Source organism: Limulus polyphemus, unplaced genomic scaffold (assembly GCF_000517525.1).
Source record: "Limulus polyphemus unplaced genomic scaffold, Limulus_polyphemus-2.1.2 Scaffold1985, whole genome shotgun sequence".
NCBI classification, from domain to species: domain Eukaryota; kingdom Metazoa; phylum Arthropoda; class Merostomata; order Xiphosura; family Limulidae; genus Limulus; species Limulus polyphemus.
In genome coordinates, this window is record NW_013667595.1 from 48,871 (window position 1) to 72,864 (window position 23,994).

Below are 23,994 nucleotides of genomic sequence, written 5' to 3' on the forward strand. Positions count from 1 at the left end.
AAATCTTTTATTTTTGTTTTTAGTATAATATGACACTCATAACGCTATAGTAGAAAAGTCGAAGTAGTTTTGAGCAAATTTCAACCTTGTAACTTCAATGCAAGTGTAGTTTTATCAGTTTTAACCAGTCACTGTGTGTCAATTTCGGTTGTCATAGTGTGATGTAATTGCCTATATCTCAGTTCTGAGAAGTCATAGGCTTGTGATCTAAATATGTTATGAAGAAATATCCTTTTGTGTTATTTTAAATTATAAAAGTCAATATGATTCCAGTTCAGCAATGACTCGCGTAGAGATGAACTCATTTGAATACTTGAGACAATCACAGAGGTTGACTAGACAGACGCTAACTCCTCATTTGGGGATTTGCTACCTCGCAGGAGGTAGAAGAGAGTACCTTTACTGATGTTACCAGTGGCTTTCTGAACATATGTTGTTTCATTGATTCCTTGTTTGTTGCTTTTCCTTTCATGGTTGCTACTTTCACCTTAATAGTGCAACGGAGGACACTCATGTCAAGAGTTCTGCTGGATTTGATAAAGGCGATTCTTTTACTAGCTTGTCAGCTTTCTTGTTTAGCTTTACCCTTACATGGCCTGACACATCCTGGTGATAGTCTTACCACGCAGTTGATTTCATTTCTGCCATTCATTTGAGGAGCACTCACTCTAAATTTTATGCATTCCTACTTGTAAGTCAGTTGTAATTATTATGTTTGTGACACTGTCTATTTGTGGTTCATTGCTTTCAGCTATCCAGAGGAGAGCTTGCATTATGGCTTCTAGTTCCATCTTTTGCTGCTTGTGGGAAGCTTGAATGCTCCACCAGTCTTACGCAAAATGTTTTCGCTCCACGAGACAATGAATGCCCAACCAGCTCTCTCGCTATCAGTTGTATAGGAATCATTTGTGGCTATGATGACATGAGAGTCCACCATGGTCTTGAAATATATATGTTGACAGGCTTTTGTCTCTTCGTCCTTTGCCCATTTTTTTAAATTTTCTGTCTAGGCTAATATCCACAGATCCAAGTGGCGACAGATCTTTGTTTCACACGAAAAAATCTGAGATCTGGTGGCTGTATAGCAACTCTCCCCCCATGACTGTCTCATCAGGTGCCTTTTTGGTTTCTGTTTGCAGGGTCTCGTGGAGCTGGAATGTCCCAGTTAAAAATGGCAGTAGCTCGATGATGGAATGCGCAACTTTACACTGCAAGACCATAGCGAAGAATCTTTTTTGTAAGTGCTGTTGGTGTTCTGTGCTACCGCTTAGGATTGTAATGTGTAATAGGACTTTGATGGGGTTGTCTGAAGCACGTTCGTTCACTGACCAATCTTAAACGCATAGAAATCGGTATAAAGTGATAAAAGCTCAGGTTGTTGATATTTTGCTAGAATAAAATACGTTTGTGAACAACTTTCGCCATAGTTAGTCCTAACTTTTTTAAAGCTCGCGAAAAGCTTGCTTTATTATTTTATACTCTCGGGCGTGTGAGAGTTAGTATGAAAAGCATATATGCAAGAATTTAATGAGCGTTTCCAAAGTTTTGCTAATTTTTTTATCAATCCTAAACTGTAATAGAGGAGATAAAAATCCGACTACGCAGCTAGCACAGAAAATATGTATAAAAGAAGTTAAATGTGCACGTTGATTCCAAAATGTAACCGTTCTCAGTAATCATAGCTTACGTTGCAAAAAGCTGTAGTCAGTATTCTTTTCATAAAAAAAAGAAATCTTTTTAGAGAATATCAGTAGTCCCAAAGAGTTAGGAGATCCCATCTAAGGTAACAAGACCTTTTTTACGAGCAGCATGATGTCATTGACCTCACAGATTCTAGCGTTAGAAATGTTACTGTGATGTAGCATGTGTATCTATATATGTGTATGTGTTTGTTTTTGGCAAAGTTGTATTTTCTTTGGAAGTAATCTATTTTAAACTTGCCAGAGAAAAGTATTAGTGGTAGTAGCAAAGAACCTTCTTTAATATATTGTTAAACTATGTTCAACTAGTGGTGCCTCAACTTGAGCTAAAATAAGGTTTCTTCGATGTGAACAGTTGTTAGCGGAACTTTGAACAAAAAGTCTTTTCAAGGTGCCCGATGTACGATGATGTTTCCGGGATGAAAAAAACTTGTATCACTCATCCAAAATGTTTGTCGTTTCAAGCAGAATCACGTTTAACAGTGGCCAACGAATAGCAAACGTTCTTTCAGTGTCATTCGTGTACGTGACTCTTCTCAATTGAATAAGTAGCAAAGAGTTAATTATCTATTTTTCACCATATAATAAGATTTTAAAATTTGTAACCACAAGCTTAGAAAATTAGAAACTTTCAAGAGCTCATCGGCAGGGGGACACCATACTTAACTGGCTCGAACAAGGAATGATTGGAATTGATTAGAATTATAAACACAACATGCTAAACTACCACGTTACTGTTGCCAGAGGAACATCAATAATAAACAGAATGTTTTCAACAAGATATGTAAGCAAAAGTAAAAGTGGGATAAAAAGTAGTGAAATAGTACAGTAAAGTCTTATGCGTCAGTGACAGGAAAAAAATTACATGTCGCTTTAGCAATAGATCTTACAAACAGCAAACTTTAATTCTTCCATATTCGGGATTGATGTCACTTTATGGAGCAATAGATCTTACAAAGAGCAAACTTTAATTCTTCCATATTCGGGATTGATGTCACTTTATGGAGCAATAGATCTTACAAACAGCAAACTTTAATTGTGCCATATTCGGGATTGATGTCACTTTATGGATCACAGTTTATATTTTTTATTTGTAATATTTTCTTTGTCGTCGGTTGGGACGTGTCTCTTTGAGGATGTTTCTTTTAATTTCTTAATACAGCATTTTGTGACCATTGACAACAAAGAGAAAATCTACATTTCGAAAGGGCGCAAAGATTTCTTAGATTCTAAAAAAAAAAATCTCGAAATTAACCTTTAAACCTAAACACAATTTGTAGGGGCGAACGACGAGTACTACACAAACTAAAAAATAATAATAAAACCAAGACCAAAGCACCGTGGCCATACCTTGTGGCAAAGGAAGCCTGGCAGGTGCAATAAATAAAGATGAATATGGAGCAAGAAAAGAAAAATATTATTTGAACCATATTACAAAAAACTAAAACATATTCCATAAAAATTTATTTAAGGAACTAAACAAACATCCAAAAGACTTAAGATAAAAAATAAAATTTGCAACAACTTGCACAATTTAAAATCCAACAGTCGGAAGACATCACAGCTTTACGATTTTCCTAATACACCTAAAGGTGTTCAACTTAGACCTTTGTCAAGTTCATCAACACTCCTTACCTGTAATACGACACAAAATCTTGTTACTCTATTGAAACCTTTATGTGATAGAAATGAAGGACTATTATGAACTCAAAGGACTTTAGGAAAACCTTGAATCAATAATCAGTATATTAATTATCATTCCTACATTTCGCCTGATGTTAAAGAAGAAATCATTAACCCTCTTACAACAAAAGAATAGAAAGATGAGACTACCAATTCGTCAGTCCTAACTTGAAGCATATTTCCGGTTATCCATCAAAAACGATCGATCGGTAACAAAATATCTTTATAAATGTCAAAATTTAACCACTAGACCAGCACAACATGAAAAACTACCAAAAGCTGTTCTTCCTCACGTATCTAAATTAACGTTCAAACTGATCCGAATATGTAAAATCTGTGGTGTTAAATTTTTTCAGACAAAATCGAACATCCCGATATCAACTACCAAAAATTCGATAACAACACGGATACAAAGAAATGTTTATGGTGTAACATATGGATAAGAAAAACATTATGTTGGGGAAACAAAACTACCATTATAAGTACGTACAGGTAGTGGCCAAAAAGATGGAAACACAAATGTAAAGTCACTTAATAGGGTGTTTCGCCACCACGTACGGCCTGCATGCGTCGTGGCATAGTGTCTACAAGTGTCTGGAATTCTGCAGGAGGAATGCGACACCACTTTTTCACGAGAAAGTAAATCAACTCACGCCTAGTTGATGGAAGTGGAAACGCTGTCTCAGGTGTCATTCCAGAATATCCCACACATGCTCGATTGGATTCAGATATGATGAATGAGAAGGCCATGACATATGGATAACGTCAGTGTCATGCTCCTCAAACCAGTGGGCGACTACTCATGCTCTGTGGACTGGGGTATTGTCATCTTGAAAGACACCCCTCTCTGCAGAACAGAAATGCTGTAACATTTGGGAATGATGATCACTCAGTACCATTAAGTAACGATTGGCACCGACCTTTGCCTTCTGAGGGTATGAGTGCACCCAAACCATGCCAGGAAAATATTCCCAACATCATTACGGAACCACCAGAACCATTCACTATTGAAACCAAGCACTCGGGGCTGTAGAGTTCTTTAGACTGGCGCCACACGTGCACTCGTCCATTTGTCGAGAACAAGGTGAAGGATGATTCATCTGAACATATCATATTTTTCCACTGCTCGTTAGTCCATAGTCTGGACACACAACTGTGCATTGTCAGGTGTGGTGAGCTGTTTGTGCACTGCAACCCGACTATGGTTTCCTGTTCTGTGGAGTTTTCGGCGGACCGTTTTTGATGAAACTGGCTGCTGTCGCCACAGGTTGAAATTTGCGGTCAATTGATCTGCGGTTGCTCGCCTGTTTTGTCTTGCAGTTTGAATTACTGTACGGATATCACGATCCTGGAGTATGTGCTTCCGCCCACTGTTGCCCTTTGCTGATGATGTCTTTCCTTTAGAGTTCCATGCTAACATCACCTTAGACAACGTTGCTCTGAAACATCAGCAATTTAGCTGTCTTGGTCACGGAAGCTCCCGCCAAACGCGCCCCAACAATCACCCCTCTTTCAAAGTCATTGAGGTCTCCTCTTGCAGCCATGCTAGCAAGCAACCAGGCCTGTCCAACATTTTTATACACGACCCTATGCATGCTGGGATGTTATTTGCTTAATTAATGGATGAGCCACACCTTTGTGGTAGCCTTTGCATTGCATATACTTATTGTCCCTCATTTACTCAGGTGCCCCCCCCCCTTTTACCACTACCTGTATTTAGAACATAGTAAACCGTCTTTTGTATCGTATTGAAAATCGGACTATTTCTTATGCCAGTAAATCTAGAATGCTGCATAAAGAAGGAAGTTAATGGAACAACATCCATATTATAGACAAAGAGGTACATTATAACTGACTAGGAATAAAGGAAGCATTACATACCAAAAGTAAAAAACAAACAAACTGTGGCCCAAAAAGTGACATCGGTCGTAACTGCTTCACAAGAACATTATATCCAAGTTTTACTTTTATTTACACATCTTGTTAAAAACATTTTGAGTTGATTGTATATTATTTTGATGCTTATTATTAATTTTATGCTGGCGTTCTACTTGTATTGCTGTTAACAACAGCAGCGTGGTACTGTAGCGTGTAGTGTTTATTATTCCAATCAATGCGAACCATTCCCTTTTCGAACTAGTTAAGCTTGGTTTCCCACCTGATGGTGACGGGCTCTTAAAATAGGTTGAAAATTTGTAGTTAGAATAAAAAATCTTAATACATAGCAAAACAAAATTTTAACTGAGTAATTTATTTAACTTATAAGGGTATGTAGTGTCCATCTTATGTGTGTTTGAATATCAATGATGTAACGTTTTTGTTTACTGCTATTATGCATATCACAGAAAGTGGTATACCTAGTTTACAAAACGAAAGTAACGAGTGTATAATGATATATCGACCACATAAGTACCGAAGAGGCCTTTCACCTAAAACCAAGGCTTTTCACGTCAGGTGGGATACAACAAATATAGTAGTGGTAAGGTACTATTTATATTAGCAAATTGCTTGAACAACAACTGTTACGGTTTGAACTGGACTAAATCGGTTGAGTGTAATTTTTTTAAATAAATAAATGTTACTACACATCAAAATTTGGGTAATCATACAGCTGTGTGGGATACATCTGCTGATCAGTTTTTAAGATAAGAAGTTGGCAGAAATGAGACTGGCTTCATTCAGCCTACTGAGTAGGTGTTTTGTGAATAGCAGGAGAAAGTAGTATTTCTGTTGAAGAAACAGCTGGAAGCGACTGAGAGATATTGAATGTGTATTTTTTGAAATAGGCGTTAAGTGCTCGAAAATACGAGTGCTAAGCCTTGCACATCAGAGGGCGTGACGAATGGTGATTAAGAACAGTGAACACTGAATCTTCCTTTAGCCTGATAATGCTGTTGTCAAGTTCATCAGTTGCTTAAAGAACGTTTGTAGATTAAATGTAACTGACTATGAATAGTAATATATATATACTGGGTTTCATTTTTTGAGGTTGAAATACTTTTTTTTTTTTTTCCACAGAGTACTTCTAAAAAATATATATTAAGTGATGGATTATATTCTGAACAGACAGAAAGGCAAACTTGTTTTCAGTTTGAGAAATTAAACTATGCGTCACTACTGTGTCCTGACCTGTTGGGGTTAATTTGATATTACAAATATTTTTCAGTAAAATGTAGTACTTAATGAAGCATCACACTCATATAAGTAGATATCACAAGCTAATAACGAAAACTTACAAACAATATCCTTAAAAGATATAGTTTTAAGTTGTGAAGAAATTACTGATATCAATATTTAATGGAATATCCTTTGCAGGAAATGACTGAAGTTGATTTACCTTCTATATTCCGTAATACTGTTGATTTTGATCGTGATTAAAGAACTTCAGTCGGGGCGGAAAATCGCCCTGACACCCACCCCGGACATGTAAAAATTGGCTTGGAATAAGTGGACTTGAAACGTTGGTTGCCCCTGGGTATAACCTTTTTTTTAAAAAAAAATTCATTTGAAAGGGAAGGAGCTGTAGTTCAAAACGATATAAACAGTTCGCCAGTATTCGTAACGGAAATTTCAACATTTACAAGTTTTAAAGGGGTGGTGTGATAAAGAAACAAGTAGGGTAAAATACATTGATTTTAAAAATACTTCCCACGGAAATTCCACTGTTTCTCTTAACGTTTCTATGGTAAGTGATAGTGGATATTTGTTGTATTCCACTAAGAAGTCGGGCAACGATAGTTTACACGCTCGAAAACGGTGGCATATATAGTACATTGCGCAATGACGTTTGACGACAAGTCGTATTTATCATGCGCGATTTATGGTTTTGATCGGATTACGAAATTTCTTCAGTGATCACAAAAAAGTACCAAAGATTACCACCAAAACATGTTAACGAATATGAAACAAGTTCAAATTGGTTGGATACATAACATTGAATAAATCGGGTTTTGCGTTTTTTTATTCTTTTTTTCATTTACGTATAATGATACAACGAATATACAGTTTATTAAATTCATTCTATTTCTGCACAAAATCAAGTTGCTGCAATTGACACAAGAAAAAATATAAAGGGGACAAGTAACTTCTGATAGATAGTGGCATCATCCACTGAGATTTAAAGTACAAAAGATAAAGTCTTATGTCAGATTGTTCCTTGATTTCTCCTGATGACATTTTGTGCTTTTGTTCTCGTTGTCCTATGTTTGGTTACCACGAAAAGATTGATAACGATTTATTATTCTTTAGTGGTTTATGGTTTTTGTGTGAGAAGTAATTGGAATAAATGGTCATCATTATTACCCGGTCTATGTAATATAGTTTTCGCACATTGTACTTATACAGTAGCGCCTGTCTTACTCTGAAAAACAAACAGTATTGAAATATATGCATCAGGAGGCTTAAAAACATGCCCTTTAAATGTACAAAATAAGCATTCGTGTATTGCCTTAGTTTTCATTTTATTTACAAAATCGCACCTTCTGCGAATTTAGTGCTGTACTTTAATTGTAAAATCTGTAATGTGATCGTCCTTGGAAATCCTTAGTGCCATGTTACAGCATTCTTGTACCACTTTCATTGTGTTTGTGCTTTTAAAAAAACCTTCCACTATGTAGTGATACTTGTTGGTTCATAGAATAAATTTCTCCCCAAAGCCAAAGGATGGAGACCTGGCTTGGCCTGGTGGTTAGAGCACTCGACTCACAGTCTGCGGGTCGTGAGGTCGAATCCTGTTACCAGATATGCTCACCCCTTTCAGCCATAGGGGCCTTTATAATGTGTCGGTCAATCTCACTATTCAATTAGAGTAGCCCAAGAGTTGGCAATGGGCGATTTTGACGAGCTGCCTTTCCTCTAATCATTTCTAAATTAGGGACGGCTAGCGCAGATAACCCTCGAGTAGCTTTGCGCGAAATTCCAAATCAAAGTAAAAGGTGAAGAGAGAAACGACTTGTATCTGCAAGTGTTACAAGACAATATCAAGTAATTACTGGACATTCACTTCCACTGTGGTAGAAACTCGTGCCATTCTCAACCAACAAGACAGCATTTACTAACTTCCTGTGAAAATACATAAGTGAAGATAAACCAAGTGCACATGTTCTTTGGATTATCCAGAGTGTAAGACTTACCTTGTTGATTTTCTTATACCAGTGGGAAAACCACTAGTTGTGTTCCTGCACAGGTAACAGAACTTTTTTCAAAAACTGTACTCATCCAAAAGGAACCAGACATCAGAATGGTGTTCCATGCTGTGCAAGCATACAAAGAGTTTGAAGCGCAAAATGTCACTGGAGTAGTGTCTACCAGGTCACCAGACACAAGAATGCATTTGTTAGCCATATACTACTTCCCACATTGCAACACACTAAGTAATGATGTGCCAAGGCTGCTCCTCACCATTCTTGTCTTAATGGGCTTTGATATAGTACCTACATTCTAAGGCATGGACAAAAAGAAGGCGTAGAGGGCAGTAGGCTCCAGAACGTGAACGTTCCCTACCTGAGCCTCTGGTGATACTTCAGATGCTGTAAAACTATCAATACGACTGACTGTATCCATTTAAGATCCAAAGTAAAGGTACAAAAGGCAGATAGAGATCTTGATGAACTGCGTATGCGACTGGTATAAAAAGACACATCCACACCACTACATCAGAAACCAGCTTCTGTTAACATGTGAAGTATGCATCCTATCAAATCAAAATGTAGATGCTGCACACAAAGCCAATCCAAACATTCAATCACCTGCGGGTTGTGGATGGTACAGAGGTGACAATAAATGGAAGCTAAGTTCTTTGAAGGCCAGACAGTAGTTGAAATGCTTGAAGAACTTGTGTTCATGCCATTGGTGTATGCTGAGCGTAGATAACCGCATCTATGCTAAAAATAATATCTGATGCATAGAAGATTGTGCAAGTGGGCTGAGGGATGAGAAAATGAACTTTTACTTACTAGACAATGGACATGAGTGTGTCCAGGATGAACAGACTTAGGAACAGTGTTAAAACTGTCGTTGTGCAATTAGTGAGCTTTCATGAATGTAACTTATGCCCAAACAGACTAAAACTACAAACAAAAACCACGTGTACTTCTTTTTATATCAAGAATGTTTAAGTGACAAACATTTAAACTTCTGAATTATTAAAATTAAAGAAGAATAACTTTATATAGATCACAACAAATATAATAGAAAATTAATTGATGAAAGTAATGCTGTGTTTGTGAATTGTTACTAAATATTGTGTTTCTGCATATATGACACTTTCAGTAAGACATGTTAGATATATACACTGTCAAAGGAAGGAAAGTAAGTATATACATTCTTACAGCGTGTTTAAGAATATGTTTTAAAGGACTGAGGTGCTATTTCTGTTTAACAAAAGCAAACTGGCAAAGTTTTTATGAAAGCTGAATGTTACATATACCATGTGAAATATTCTTTTGAAATTACTTGGCATTTTGATTTCTTATATAATGACATCCATATAATGTCTGGAACAGTACGTTATTATTCTGAGTAACAAAACAGGTTCTTCAAACAACATTTCCAAAATCCCCAACAATAACGGATGGTCCGTTGATATGTTATTTTCATGGCAAACTTATAAGTGAGGATAGTGGAGCAAAACAGGATGCAGGAATGCTAATCGTGAATTTAGAACAGACCCGACAATTATGTACGGTTTGGAAATATAACTCTAGAATTAAGACTTGCTTACGACTTTCATTTTTTTGTTCCAGAGGACAAACAGATTCAACAATATGTTTTCCCAGCCTGCTTCAGGACCTACTTTTCGATAGAAACTTGTCAAAAGAGACATTGCAAATGTTAAACATAATTTAATATGGTATATATATATTTACGCTGTGTACTGCACGTATCCGAACTACACGAAACGAACAGAATTCGCAGTGTGCGCGAGCGAATTTTATATTGATAGATGTCAGTATTGTAAAGCTAGTATTTGTAGAATAAATATCTTGAAATGATAATTGAGTCATTAAATAGAGTTCAGACTGTGGCTGTGTTTAGCTAGGACATCAAGCGCACGTGGAAGGATTGTAACATGAACTGTTTCTACCGCAGTTTCATCAGAACTTTATAAACTGCATTTATGTCAGTTTTTCTTGGAGTGCTATCAAATTTCCTAAGAGATGTCGAAATATTCTTTACAGAAAGTATAAAAAAAAAGAAGAAAAGTAGCACGGGTCATTTTAACCAGCTGTATCTATTGAATTCGTGCAGCAACCAACACGTGTTTCTTTCCTGAAACGTGCAATCACGGTGTACATGGACATTAAAAAAAATAATCGGTTTCTTCAGAGTAAAATTTTCTATTTCACATTTATATCATGTTTTCAGAAAGTTTAAACGTTAATAAATACTTATCCAGTTGTATGTGTGTGTGTATATATATATGTATGTTTGTATTGCTGTTTTCTACGTGAAACCAGTCAGCAGTTACTGGATTTTTTTCTATCGAAACGTGTTTAGTACTATCTGTGAAGTCAATCATGAACGGAATTAATATTCTAATAAACGTACCTCACATGTACTTTAAGTTCATTTGTATTTGTATCATGTAAATTCTTATTTACTGAATGATGTGATCCTCAATGGCTCAGCATTGAATCTGAGTGATTATAACGTTAAGAAATGGGTTTTGATACTGGCAGAGCAGAGATATCCCATTGTGTTGCTTTGACCTTGACAGCAAACAAATAAGCTGGATGATACTTATCCCAGAAGAAAGCATGCAGTGTAACTAACCACGGTGTTTTAATTATCTTATGACGAATTATTATACTGAAATTTTCACTATCTATAACAACATTGTTTTCAGTGAACAGTCACAATAAAAATGAATAGATTTTTGAAATAAAGTACGCAACATCAGAAGATTTCTGTGATCCACGTGTTGTAATATGGATGATTTTAATGTATGGTCTTAAAACTTTGACTTTGTTTATAGTACCTCTCACAGCTGTAACTGCAATAATACCTGTTTTGTTGTAAAGGCGAAGTTGTATCTCTTCACCGCTGTTGACTTTCTTTCTCAGAGGTGGCACCACTCAAAATAAGCCAATCAGAAAGCGCTATTGAATTACCTTGTTCAGGTTTGTCTCCAGGCGAAGTAGATAGTGTTGTTGGTAGTTGATCTATTCTTTATGATTCACTGATGATAAATTAATCTTGAAGAAGAGAGAAATGTAATAGCAGCTTGTGATGATTTGTATGCCTAACTGTAACGACGGTTTAAATTTTTTTTTTCAAATCATTTCTTTTGTTTATTTGTATTATTATTTAAAGTGTGTAATAAATTGAATTGTAAGTGGATATTGTAATAGCATGTCGATTTTTCGTTCATGGTATACATAAGAAGAAAATACAGTTTATTTAAGGCATCTAAATCATCATGGACGTAGGTGGTTTCGCAGAGATTCCCAATTAAATTCAAATTAAAGAGATGTCAAGAAAAGTAAGCTCTATATCTTACACTTAATATTGTATTTTATTATTTAAAAAAAGTGTGTGAAAACCGTCGAATGACCTACACACATTGTTTATAAGTGTACAAGCTATCGGATTAGGATTATAATAATCACAATGAAAACAAAGTTCAGTATATTTTTTTTTGTTTTTGTTTTACTGCTGTGTTGAGCATATAATTCTACGTTTTCCATACACCTCATCGCATTGTTTACGTCGTATATTATTTAAGAAAATTTTATTTTTTAAGCAAACCAGACCGGGTGTGACCCAATGGTTAGCGTGCAATTATCGGGAGTCAGAGTATTCCTGGTTAGAGTCCCGTTTCCACAAATAACCTCTCTCCGCACTTCGAAGTAGTGAGTGCGTTGTAAGAATTATGGCCAAATCTCACTGTCCGGTAAGACGAGTTGGCGGTGGTTGCTGTTGACTAGTTGCCCTGTCTCTAGTCTTTCTGGTCAGTTGTAACGTCTATGCGTATATCCTTTTGTGTAGCTTTAGCTCCACGCAAAAATTATAAAAAAATATGTTTGTTTGGCAGAAGGAGTTTTAGTAGGTTCCAACAACTCTTTCTGTTCATAATATGTTTGTTTTATAAACAGTAAGACGTTAGCATCCAGTTTCATTAATTTTTTGCTATAAGATTTTGTAAGGGAAAATTTTATATCATTCATAGGATCAATTGTAATCATTGGAAAAATAATGTGTAACTTTCGATATGAAAATCAGTTCAGGTTTCTTTTGAAAGAAGACTTTGAAAAGTACAGTATCGAGAATTGTTTTTAAAGTCTTAAGTTAATAGTGTTATAGTAGTTAATTACATAACTTTGACTTTCTTTTAATCAAGTACGACTTTCAAACTCATCACTTAGTTCTCCATTACGATTAGTTAATTTGCATTATTAGAGAAGCGAAACGTATATGCTAGCTGGACTCGGGTGTGTTTTGAGACACAAGGCTTTAAATATACCAAATGATACAATCTTCGCAGAAGCTGTTTGAGAGAAAGAGCTTTGGTAAAGTGTAATGAATTTTAATTACTCACTTCATCACTTATATGCACTATTCTCTAGGAAGTTTCTTGGTTTTCGGAAGTAATGTTGAATAGTTTCAAGGCTTTCCTAAAATGTAAATATCGTGTTTTTCTTTTTTTCACAGTTTTTAAACACAATTAACGGAGATGCTGAATGCGTTAATTTATTTGACGTCAAAGAAACGTGCTATTATATATGTTTTTAGGAAAGTATAAGATTCGAACCCGCTTCACCATAAAAAATTGCCTCCCTCCCTCCAGTAGCTCAGTGGTAAGTAGGAAGGCTTGTAACACTAAAAACCGGGTTTCGATACTCGTAGCGGGCACAACACCAATAGCCCATTGTTTATCTTTTGCTTAACAACAAACAAATAACCACACAATTGTTTCTTCATTTGGAATATTATGACAATCCTGTTAGTTTGGTCATTTCGTACCAATGTCTGGTAACACATTTAATCATTTTTCTAGTGTTTTATATTTGCCATAATTGTATTTCATATTCTTTACGATGTAAAGAAAACGCGTCCTGTACACAAAAAGAAGATAACGTAATTATTATGTCGAAAATAATTAGTGCGCATTAAGAAATATATGTGTGTGTATACTTATATACAATAAAAATGACTACTTGCTAGTAAACAATAAGTACATTTGCTCTACTAGTTGTTGATTAAATATAAAACTGCGTAGGCGTTCAAAATACGCAGCTGTGCTAATAAAGCCCACAACAAACGCTAAATAAATTAATATTGAATATGCATATACAAGTGTTTAACGTGTTTTTTACACGATATTACAATCAGAGTTTCTGTGTGCCGCACACATGTATGCGTTCTGGTGATGTAGCTAGTAGCGCTCCAGTTTGTTCCGGAATACGGGGGCTTCGTACTTCGTTTATGAAGCGATGATGTCATCAGGCTAGGACTGAAATATATGGGACAGAGAGGTGTTCCCTCGTGTTACTTGGTGGCGTGTGCGAGAAGAAGAAGACAACGGTTGTGCCAGACAGCCTGTCACTGTGGCGGCATCTCATCCAAGTTTGGACTGACATTTTAAAAGATTACATCAGCACATGTTAGGATTATGAGTGTTGATTGTGCCTGTTCATCGTAGTCTGTCTAGGCCGCATTAAACCACTTCGTCGTACTTACTTTTTAACGCCTGTCAGACGTATATAAAAATTTTGACTACTCGCATTAAGTCTCTGCTCGTTGTCTGGTCTGTGATAAAACAATACAGTATAAGATTTGTAGCTAGTCTTTTCTTTGAATGGTGACCGCTATGAGTACTGTAATCAGCTTTGTGGAAAATGGTCAGCCCCGGCCAAACCTATCAGATGACGCTCTCCTGTCCGTCTACTATTTTATAAAGGAATTTATTGGGTAAGAAAGCTTATTCACATAAGAGCTGATTTAAAGATTAACTTGTTATATATTCTAAAAGACTAAATTCTAAAATGCTCCGATCTCTCCACTATTTTGAACCGTAGTGAGATAAACGCCCTCACTGGAAAATTGCGTTTTGGTAGTCAAGGTTTTATGTGTTTAACCTGTATTATAGTAGAGTGTTGTGTTTGTTAGCCTTGAAAAACGTATGACCTTCTGTATTATAAATTTAGTGCATGGCCCAGCCCGTTTTAGTTTTAAATATGGCAGATATGTCAAAATCACAGTCGTTGGATAAAGTTGACATATTTTACGTCCGTATAATTCTAGAGTTGTATCTTGCTCCGTGGAATGGTACATCAGGTGGTTTGTTTGGTATAGAAAGTTGTTGGATAACGTTGTACTTACCAAACAATATTTGTTTGTGTATCAGTATTCATTGTTACCGATGTCTTTTTTTTTTGGATTATTTCTAACCCATCATATTTAGTTAATTTTTTGATTAAAAAAGGGGGGGGGGCGGTGAATTAAGGTTTTTGCAGCCACTTGAAAAATCCGACTTCATGGGACATTAGTTTAAAGTTAACAGTAACTTACATAAAGACTACCTGGGCCACATTGTTGTGGTTAGATTTTGCGTGGGATCTTGTGTGACCAGATGACAATCGACGTTACAGTTGGTTCTATTTATAGTGATGACGGTAATATTCAGTGTGTTGGAAATGCCATATTTCCGGTTTGACATGCTTCAGCTAGTATATCCAACACCATTTCGTGTTTGCTGTTTACACTGTGGTTCCACTAGATTAAAAGGAAAGTATTTACGTAAATAATAGTAAATTAATAACATCAAACAGTAATTAAGACTGCTAGTTATCTAATAAGTATTTTACTTTAAGCGAGTTCTGTGGTTTTAGGCCAACTTTATTCTTTTGTATATACGCTTTCAATCTAGTTTTATTTATCATAGTCATCGGTATGTAGTGTACTAGTATTTTTAGCCTGCATCTTTTCTTGATTTCATAAATATGAAAGTCGTACGTGTTACCTTTGCCTGATAAAAAACAAAATGGCTTCATGTACACTTTATGTAAGTATTGTACATTAGGAATTTTCCAGGAAACTGGATATTTTTTAAATTGCTTACCGTGATTTCCCTCTGTATATTTTTCAGGTTTAAATATTTTTGTACAGAAATTACTTCATTTAGATTTTCTAAGTAAGTGAATTTACCAGAATAATAATAGCAGTTTAATAATATGTTAATTACATATTATAATACTAAAGCTGTGCTGATTAAAAACTTTTAAATCGATCGATCTTAGGCAATGCGGTCTTTCTGCGGCGCCACATCTAGCGGGACTTTGGCCTTCTGTCGTCGAAGGAAGTCCATGTATGTCTGTGTTATTCTAATATACATAGACTTTTATGTACAATACCATTTAATTATTTGTAAAACTACAACGTTCCTTGCCTTTTATTTTTGACAGTTTGTATAGAGGTTAAATTAATGAAGATTTACTCTGTGGATGGTTAAATAGTTTGATTGTTCTCAGATATCACAAAGTAATGTGAGGAATATAACATTAACACAATCTTTTATGCACCTGTTATTTATTATATTATACGTAACTTGTTTTAATTGTGTTACTATAATTCTAGTTTAAAGATACGTGGGAACGCCAAAATTCAATTTTTTTTTTGGTGTGTGCGTGTTTGGAAGACCGCTACATAAGTTTTTAAACAATTAATTCTCTGTGATTAACATTCCCAGTTTTTCTGCAACGTTAAAACTACTTCGTTTGGTTGTTCAGATTATAATATCTTATCGCAAAAAGTTCTTTTATAAAATCAAGATAAACTTTAGATTGAAAGAAGTTCGGCTTGATAGTTTATTAGGAACATAGAATTGTTAACTTTTTAGTCAAACTTCAAGTGTAGGCTGTTCTTCAACTTTTCGCCCCAGTTTCTCTCTGTATATAATCTACAATTATCTCTTCCGTAATTAATTTTGTTATCCCCTTCTTGGCATAAATTTACGTGATTCAAACGTATTAATAGGAAGAACAACCGTGGGGCCATTTGCTGGAATCAAGCTAAGAATTTGAGTTAGTTTTAGTAAAAAAACTAGAAGTTAAAACAATAAGTTGTTGTAAGCCAATCAAGAAAAGCCACATTCCAACTCGGTAGCCCTGGAGGGTTTTAATTGTGAAACCCGACGATACCTGTAGTTTGGGTGTGGATTCGCCTTCAGGTGCTTATCTCGCAGCTGTACTGATATGGCATGAAAGCTAACCCGTTTTTGATGAATTATAGAGTTGGCTTATCAGGTAACTCCTTATCTTATTGCATGACTTTATCATTGACTCACCAGTTGACGTTTCTCTCTCTCCACACGCAGAAAACATCTATTTTAATGAAAGTACCTAAAAAGGCAAGACAGTTTGTTATTATTAGTATTTATTTTTGTAATAGTGAGACTCAGGTTAAAAGGTTATTTTTTAAAGAGTTCTATAAAATGTTGATTAATTCTTGTTTTGTCGTTTTTCTTTGAAAAAATTCATCCATGTCGTATGACTTTCTAAAGTTATTGTACATGTGTAATATGCAGTTTAATTTGCATATCATATATTAAGGTTGTATGTATTGTAGTGTATCTGTAAATAGGTAATTGTAGTATAACTTTCTATATACTTCTCAAATTCTCTCCTTCGCCCTTTATAATATAGAAAATAGAGCCCAAGTTTGCACTGAGAGAATGAAATATAAAGTTAGTTTCGAATTATTCCTAAAACTAATGTACGAAGCGAACTCGTGTTTATAAACATACGACAAGTTTCTTCTGCCCAAAATTATAACATTTTACAATTTGGATAACAGTTTGTGGTGTAATAAATGTTACTGCTTGTTAGGTATGACCGCTGATGTTATATTAATAAAAAAACCTTATCAATTGTGAAGAGAGTTTGGTATTTTAAAGTATATTGTCACTGACGAAAGAGTTCAATAAGCAAACTTCTTTACATATAACGATCAGAAATGATATACGCTGATGTGACTTGTCTGTTTCGGACGATAGGTCTATTTCACCTGAATATCCGTTCATAGTTACTAAACGTATGTACGTGTGTGTTGGTTCGTAACCCTTTGTTTTGACAATGTGTTTGCAGTGCGAGTTCTTGATTTACACATCTCAGAAGCCAGGTGTTGTCTTTTTGACAAATTATGAAACAAGTTAAGATTCCCTAACAAATACATACCCCTTTGAAAGTAATCAACAGGAAATAATCGCAGCCTTTTGTAACGGGAGAAGCTTTCGTCATTAAGTTAGTCTTAGTTAACTTGAGTTCAGAACTTGTAAGGTATTCCACAAGACGTAATGGCTTTGAAAAGTTTGTTTTTATCAATTACTTTGTACACACAGACAGACATGTAAGTTTTGAGTTTGTCAGCTAGCTTAGTTACATCAGTCACCTTCAGGTGGTGCTACGTTCAATCTTCGTGCTGTGACTGATTTGCATCAAAGGTCACGAGCCTTTGCGGAACAGCTTCTGATGAGAAAAAGCAGCTGCTGTTGCTATGGCATTCAGTATTGTTAAGCACAAGCAGCAAACCATTATAAAACCCCATATTTCTGTAAATAACAGTTAGGAAACGCGATTTCAGTAATTATTATACGACCAGAGTTTATGTATTATTTAAAATATAGAAATGAACGAAATAACACTTTTTAAAGAAAAGTAATTTTCGAATTATATTTTCAGATATAACATATTCCTCATAACATCTCACAAAGAGAATTCCTCTAAAATATTAGGCTGATTTCGAAAAAAAAAAAGTACTATAGCCTAATAATGTAAAATAAAAGATTTGTTCCACTCAAAAAATAATTGTCAGGAAAGTTGTATACCCCGCTTTTGCATTAATTGCTTATCAGCAGTCATATGTTGTTACAGTACAGTGATTAGTACTTGTTTTTCTACCATTGAGTTACACGTTCTTTAATGTTCCATACAGGTTGACGGCTTCCAGGAAATTATTGTGTTAAATATCAAAATGAATAATTTAATTAAAGCATTTTGTAACAAGAACTAACTCTTGCTATCCCATTAGTCTTAATATGAAAAATAAAATCAGTGTTTATCAACTTACGTTACGAGCCTTAATTAATGTTTAACAACGTGAATAATTTAATAATTTTTTTTTATATGATTTGATTTGTTCTGGGAGTCTCCCGGTGGGATAATGGCTAAGTATACAGACTTGCAACGCTAAATTCCGGGGTCCGATTCCACTCGGTGGACACAGCAGATATCCTAATATTGCTTTGCTCTAAAGCAGACAAGCAGTCGTTCTGGGAGATTGTACAACCTAACCTTAAAATGTTCAAACGAAAATTAATGTAATGACAGTGGTATGTTTGAAATTAACGAACCAAGAACAAGAAAGGTCCAACACATCTCAAAATTATATAAAAGAAAAATCTTCATCATCTTCTTAAACAACAGCGACAAGTCGTGTTGTACACGCCTCATTTATTGTAGTGTACTTTAAAGTTGTGCTTTTAACTCTGCGGCTATAAGGAAAACCACATAACCTTGATTTGGAATGGTCTTTAGAGGACAAATTGAAACTCTCTACAAATTAATGTCTCCATCATTCCCCACAGTTCTACCACTCCTACCCTGTATCAGAGTAGTCACATACACAGTATATATTTACTTTAGTCTGACACTTGCAGACTTTTGCAGCTCGACGTGTTAGTTTCTTGCAAGATAAATAACTGTAAACCACAAGCAGGCTTGTAAAATACTTCAGAGAGTGAACTTAGTATCTCTGTGTACGTTTTACAAGTTAACACACTTTGAGTATTTGAAGAAGTGATCACATTAGAATTTAGACAGGACTTAAGAATGATTTTTCTGTTTTAGCTATAGCGAACAACATAGTGTCAAAAGTTACTTGCTATGTCCCGATTCGGATTCCAGTGATACTTTTATCTGCTCTGAAGCTGTGCTATGCTGTGTTTAAAGAGGAAACCTTGATTGTTTATCCAGAAATGATTTTTTCAAATACAAGTTGTGAAGGGTAGATCATGGTGATTAGAACGCTTCAATGTATTTTACTTACACGTATATCTCTCTATTATTATTAAAGCTCAAATCATACTGTTTTCAAATAATTTTTATCCATAAGTCAAGAATGAGTGATTTTCTGATGTACTGTGCATCGAGCGTGAAACTGGAATGTAGTATGTACTCCAAATTTTGAATTTCGTGTTGCTTAACTCAGTTATCATGAATCATTTTAATTATCCTGCTCTTGAGTTATATTTGTGAGCCCTTTCAACCTTCTTTAGGCATCCCCATGATTTTCCATTTGTCATCCCTTGGGTTATCTTGGATTCTTTATGATATACCCCCCCCCCCCATTTAAATGTCTTATCTCTGAATTCACCTAATTTTCTTGTTATCTCTGTGTTTTTCATTCAACGGTCTTCAGTTTATCTTTGTGGATTTCTCCTTAAGCTCATTAATTTATCTCTGTAATAATCTTTACACTTTGAATATGCCTTGAACACCCTATCTTCTTAATCTACACTTCATCTTGCGTAATAATCAAAGTAAGTTTTAATTTACTTCTGGAATCCTCTCCTCATATTCAGCCATCTTTTATGAATAAACCAGTACATGATATCTGTGTAGGCTGTTTTGCTTTGAACATAAGTTAATGTTAATTACTTTGATGGCCTTCTGTTGAGCCGCTTGTACTACCCGCTCCGGGATTAAACTTGCTGTTTATACAGCTCTTCTGTTTTGCGAGCAAACTGGTGAACACATTGAACACTTATTATTTCCATAGTAGGGCTTTTAGAAGTAGTATGTGTAGACGTTATAGTGTTTGTGTGTGATTTTGTACATTTTATTCAGCTCCCAAATGCACGTGTTTCACTAAGAAACAGTGTTCACCGAGTTTCTGTTGGATGGAAGTTTACCAAATCTCTAACTGTTGACTGATAATTCTTCCCCGTAAATTTCCATTGCTGATACTTGAAGGTGACATTGTATTTAGTGGTTTTGTGTTTAGACCCAGCGTTGTGCAGGAAATTGCACAAATACTTTTTGTCATTCCCTGTAAAGTTATATTATTGTGATATTTCACTAGTATCCCAGGGAGATAGTGATTTTTTGAAAACACTGACATGCACGATTCTTTGTCATTAAAGAGATGATTCATTTAGTGAATCGTGATACTTTTAGATACTACGATACTAGAAACTCGTAGTTAATATTAATATATATATATATATATGAATTATAAACATGGCACACGTGTGGATAGCATACGATTTAGTTGAAAGCAGGTCGTTGCTGGTTGATATAGTGGTTTCTGCAGTAACCTTGGAATGTATATACGTATTTAGAAAGATGACACATCCACGCGTGCGCGAGTTACTTTTTGAGGCAGGCATGAAGGTTAGAAAAACATTGGTGACATTGAGCGACAGGGGGAATTAGTTTTTCAAGGTTAGGACCGTTTGAAGTGCGAATAAGTACACGTATGCGCGAGCCGCAGCATTTAAACCACAATATTTTTTTTATAGGAGCATGAGAAAAACAGCGTTAATCTAGCCAACGAAGTGTTCATTTGAGTTCGTAGTTATAATTTTTAATAATTCGTGGGTAGTAAAGAGTAGAAACCTGTTCCTATCAGAAAGTATCAGCTAAAAGTTATTAATCATTATGCATACAATGTACAAAATAAAAGTCAACAATAACATATCACTATACTATTTTTAAGCCTGTATCTTTCGTTTTCCTCCTTTCTGACGTTGAGTTTATAAGAGCATTCTGTAACTTAAAACTGTGAGCAAACTTGCCTGCAATTTATTTTTTCCTTATTTCACGTGTTGCAAATGCCACCTGTTTTGATTTGATTTTCTAATATTCGCCGAGTATATATATATCTAAATATATGGAAGTCACTTAAGTCATAACGGTTTTATAAAAGGTGTTAAGCCTTTATATTATTCAGAAGTTATGATACTGTAGAGTGTAGATCATAAAGTTCCACATGAACAGTTCTAAACATCTGAATTCTCTGGTTTATTTTAAACAAGTAGAACGTGAAGAGTGCTAGGAATTTTTATCTTTCCTTAACATGCATTTTTTAACATTTGGATCTGTATTTTTAGGCGTGAGTAAAGGTTAGAGATGTTTTCCAATAGTTTCTTCTTCCAGAAATACTGTTCTTTAATAGAATTCCACTTTGGAACATTGCCAGATGTAAAAGGGGGGGGGGTAATAGAGAGGAAAATAAAAGCTAGGATCGATTGTTTATTTTTAAACAATGTTATTGGTGACCACTTTACGAGAAGGCGTGCCTTTTCTCTGAAAAAACACTTGCTCGCATGGATTTTATTACAGGTATGAACGTTTACCTGATTTGTGGGTGAATGAACTCTCTCTGTACCGTGTCTTTACTTTCAGAAAAGAAACTTGATTTTGTATGTATGGGGATGGTTTTAAAATTTCTATTCATTGTACTTTTATCTGAATTTATACATAATATTTAAAGTGGAAAGTTATTTATAGTTCGTTATTTGTGTAGAATTTGATGTAGGAACTAATAAACATAGATGAATGAAGAAATTTGTACAGCGTGAAACTGGAATTGCTTTTAAGTTATACTTAATTTTAGTAACATTTTTTATCACTGTGGGTGTAGCATGTATACGCTGCTTCAGGCAAGCTTAATGGTACTTCCGTTGACATTTAAAGTTTCCTGTTTTCATCATACTCTACTGTTAGTCACGTGCTACTGAGCGGCAGAACTGAAGCGTATATCGAAACCTCCCAATAAATAGAATCTTTTAAATGTTTACTAAAATCGTCGATTTTTCTTTTCCGTCTTATTGATCATAGATTTTTCACGTACTAAACTGAAAGTTGCGGATACGTGTGTTTGGAAATCTTATTTTAGGTTTCTGTGTACGTCATTAACATTTTTTGCTTCCATTCACTTTTGTTATTTCTTACTTTACACTTCATTCTCGTTTCCAGTTCACCCCTGAAGAAGAAAGGTGTGTGTGGTATTTAAATTATAAGATTTTGTAAATATTCAGTTTGTAATGGTGTTCTTGAAGTCTATATAGTAAGTTATGAAAGTATATTTGTAGAAAATAAGTTAGTATTACGTATTGCTCTAAATCTCGCTATTTATGCTTAACAGCCTCTCTAAGAAATTATTCCGTGTTACTTTAATTAAACTGCAATAAAATATTAAGAGTAAATGGTGTGAACAGGTTTGTTTTTGTAGGTTTTGACGTCCTGTCTTATATTTATGGTGAAAATGTTTCAAGGTTAATGCACTGTTTTAAATTGACCAGGATTTTCTGCGGGCAGGTTTCGATTTGCAATACAGAGTTGATGAACAGTAAATATTTGTTTTTCGACATGTAAATAAAACAAAAGTGTTTGAGCACACAGCAGATGTTCTGAACAATTCCACAGCATGGTACAGAATATTTGTAAAAATCGATTTTTATGGACTCTCCTTGAAAACGACGTTCTGAGCTGGTTTTCTTGGCACTGTGCCAACAGTAGGCTAAGTTCATACTGCACAGTTTGGGTCAGTTTTTCCTGGAGCTTCTAGTTACATATCTCAACACGTCATGCCTCACTAACGTTGTTACCTAAGGTTACTGTTCCGATTTTTGCAGTAAAGCTGCCTTTAAACATAGAAGTTATTAAGCTTATTCTATTGTATCTACATAACATTCTTGTTCCAAGAGGTAGCATTTCTTTAATAATTCTTTTGAGATTTTCTGTTCTTCTTTTGCTATATATTTTTTGTATTGGTAATTATCTCATAGTATTTACACTTTTTTACACTGTGTTTTGTATGAATGTGTGTGTGTGTTTTATTCTGGAAACATTATTAGTATGATGTTTTTATGAGTTAAGATTTTCAAAAATACATTTCACGTAGCCGGTTGACAGAACTTGTATAAAAGTTGTGTTAAGAGAGAGAGTAATGAAATTTATTTATCAATTTTAGTGCTTCTGCTGGATCCAGTACTGTAGCCATAGACAACAAGATAGAGCAAGCCATGGTAAGTTTATCTCTTTAATTGTATGTGATTCTTAAGATATCAATATCAGAAATAGCTGTGCCGTAGTATGGTTTCCCAGAAACTCGTTATTGTGTGTAATACAGAGAAAGTCCCATTTGTTATGAAGATCGCCATGAAACCGACGTGAAAAGGCCGAAATGTTGCCCTCATTTCATTCAACAGGCAATTGCAGTCCATTAAAGTTCTTAAACTTATCATATGTACTATGTCTAAAATTTCACCGAAACAAGGTTATGAAACTTGCTGATGTATAAACTCAGAGGATATCAAATTACTCGTTTTTCTCCTGGGTATTATAGTGTGATAAAATAGGGACTTATGTTTGAATGTAAAAGCTTTATTTGAACTATTTCTGTTCTTCTCCTCCAAGTACAATGTGGTAAAATAGTGACCTGTTATTTGGATGTATTAAGCTTTATTTTAGATATGTCTGTTCTTCTCCTTAGTACGGTAAAATAGTGATTTGGTATTTGGATGTATTAAGCTTTGTTTGAACTAAGCCTGTTCTTTTCCTCCTTAGTATAGTGTGGTAAAATAGTGACTTGGTATTTGTATGTATTA

The 23,994-nt window shown here is 35.0% G+C and overlaps 1 protein-coding gene across 3 annotated transcripts in view; it reads left to right on the forward strand.

The window, feature by feature from the left end:
- The window catches only part of LOC106465572 (protein bunched, class 1/class 3/D/E isoforms-like), a 40,843-nt gene that overhangs the window by 10,887 nt on the left and 5,962 nt on the right, over positions 1-23,994 (forward strand). Inside the window, exons 1-2 of one of the 3 annotated variants that reach the window (XM_013925799.2) lie at positions 13,797-14,294; positions 23,358-23,412. In XM_013925799.2, coding sequence (XP_013781253.1) covers positions 14,182-14,294; positions 23,358-23,412 — 168 coding nt within the window. In that variant the 5' untranslated portion in view covers positions 13,797-14,181. Of the gene's footprint in view, positions 1-13,796; positions 14,295-22,510; positions 23,092-23,357; positions 23,413-23,994 lie in introns of those variants that run through there. The other 2 variants (XR_002612017.1, XR_002612016.1) reach the window with 2 other exon arrangements.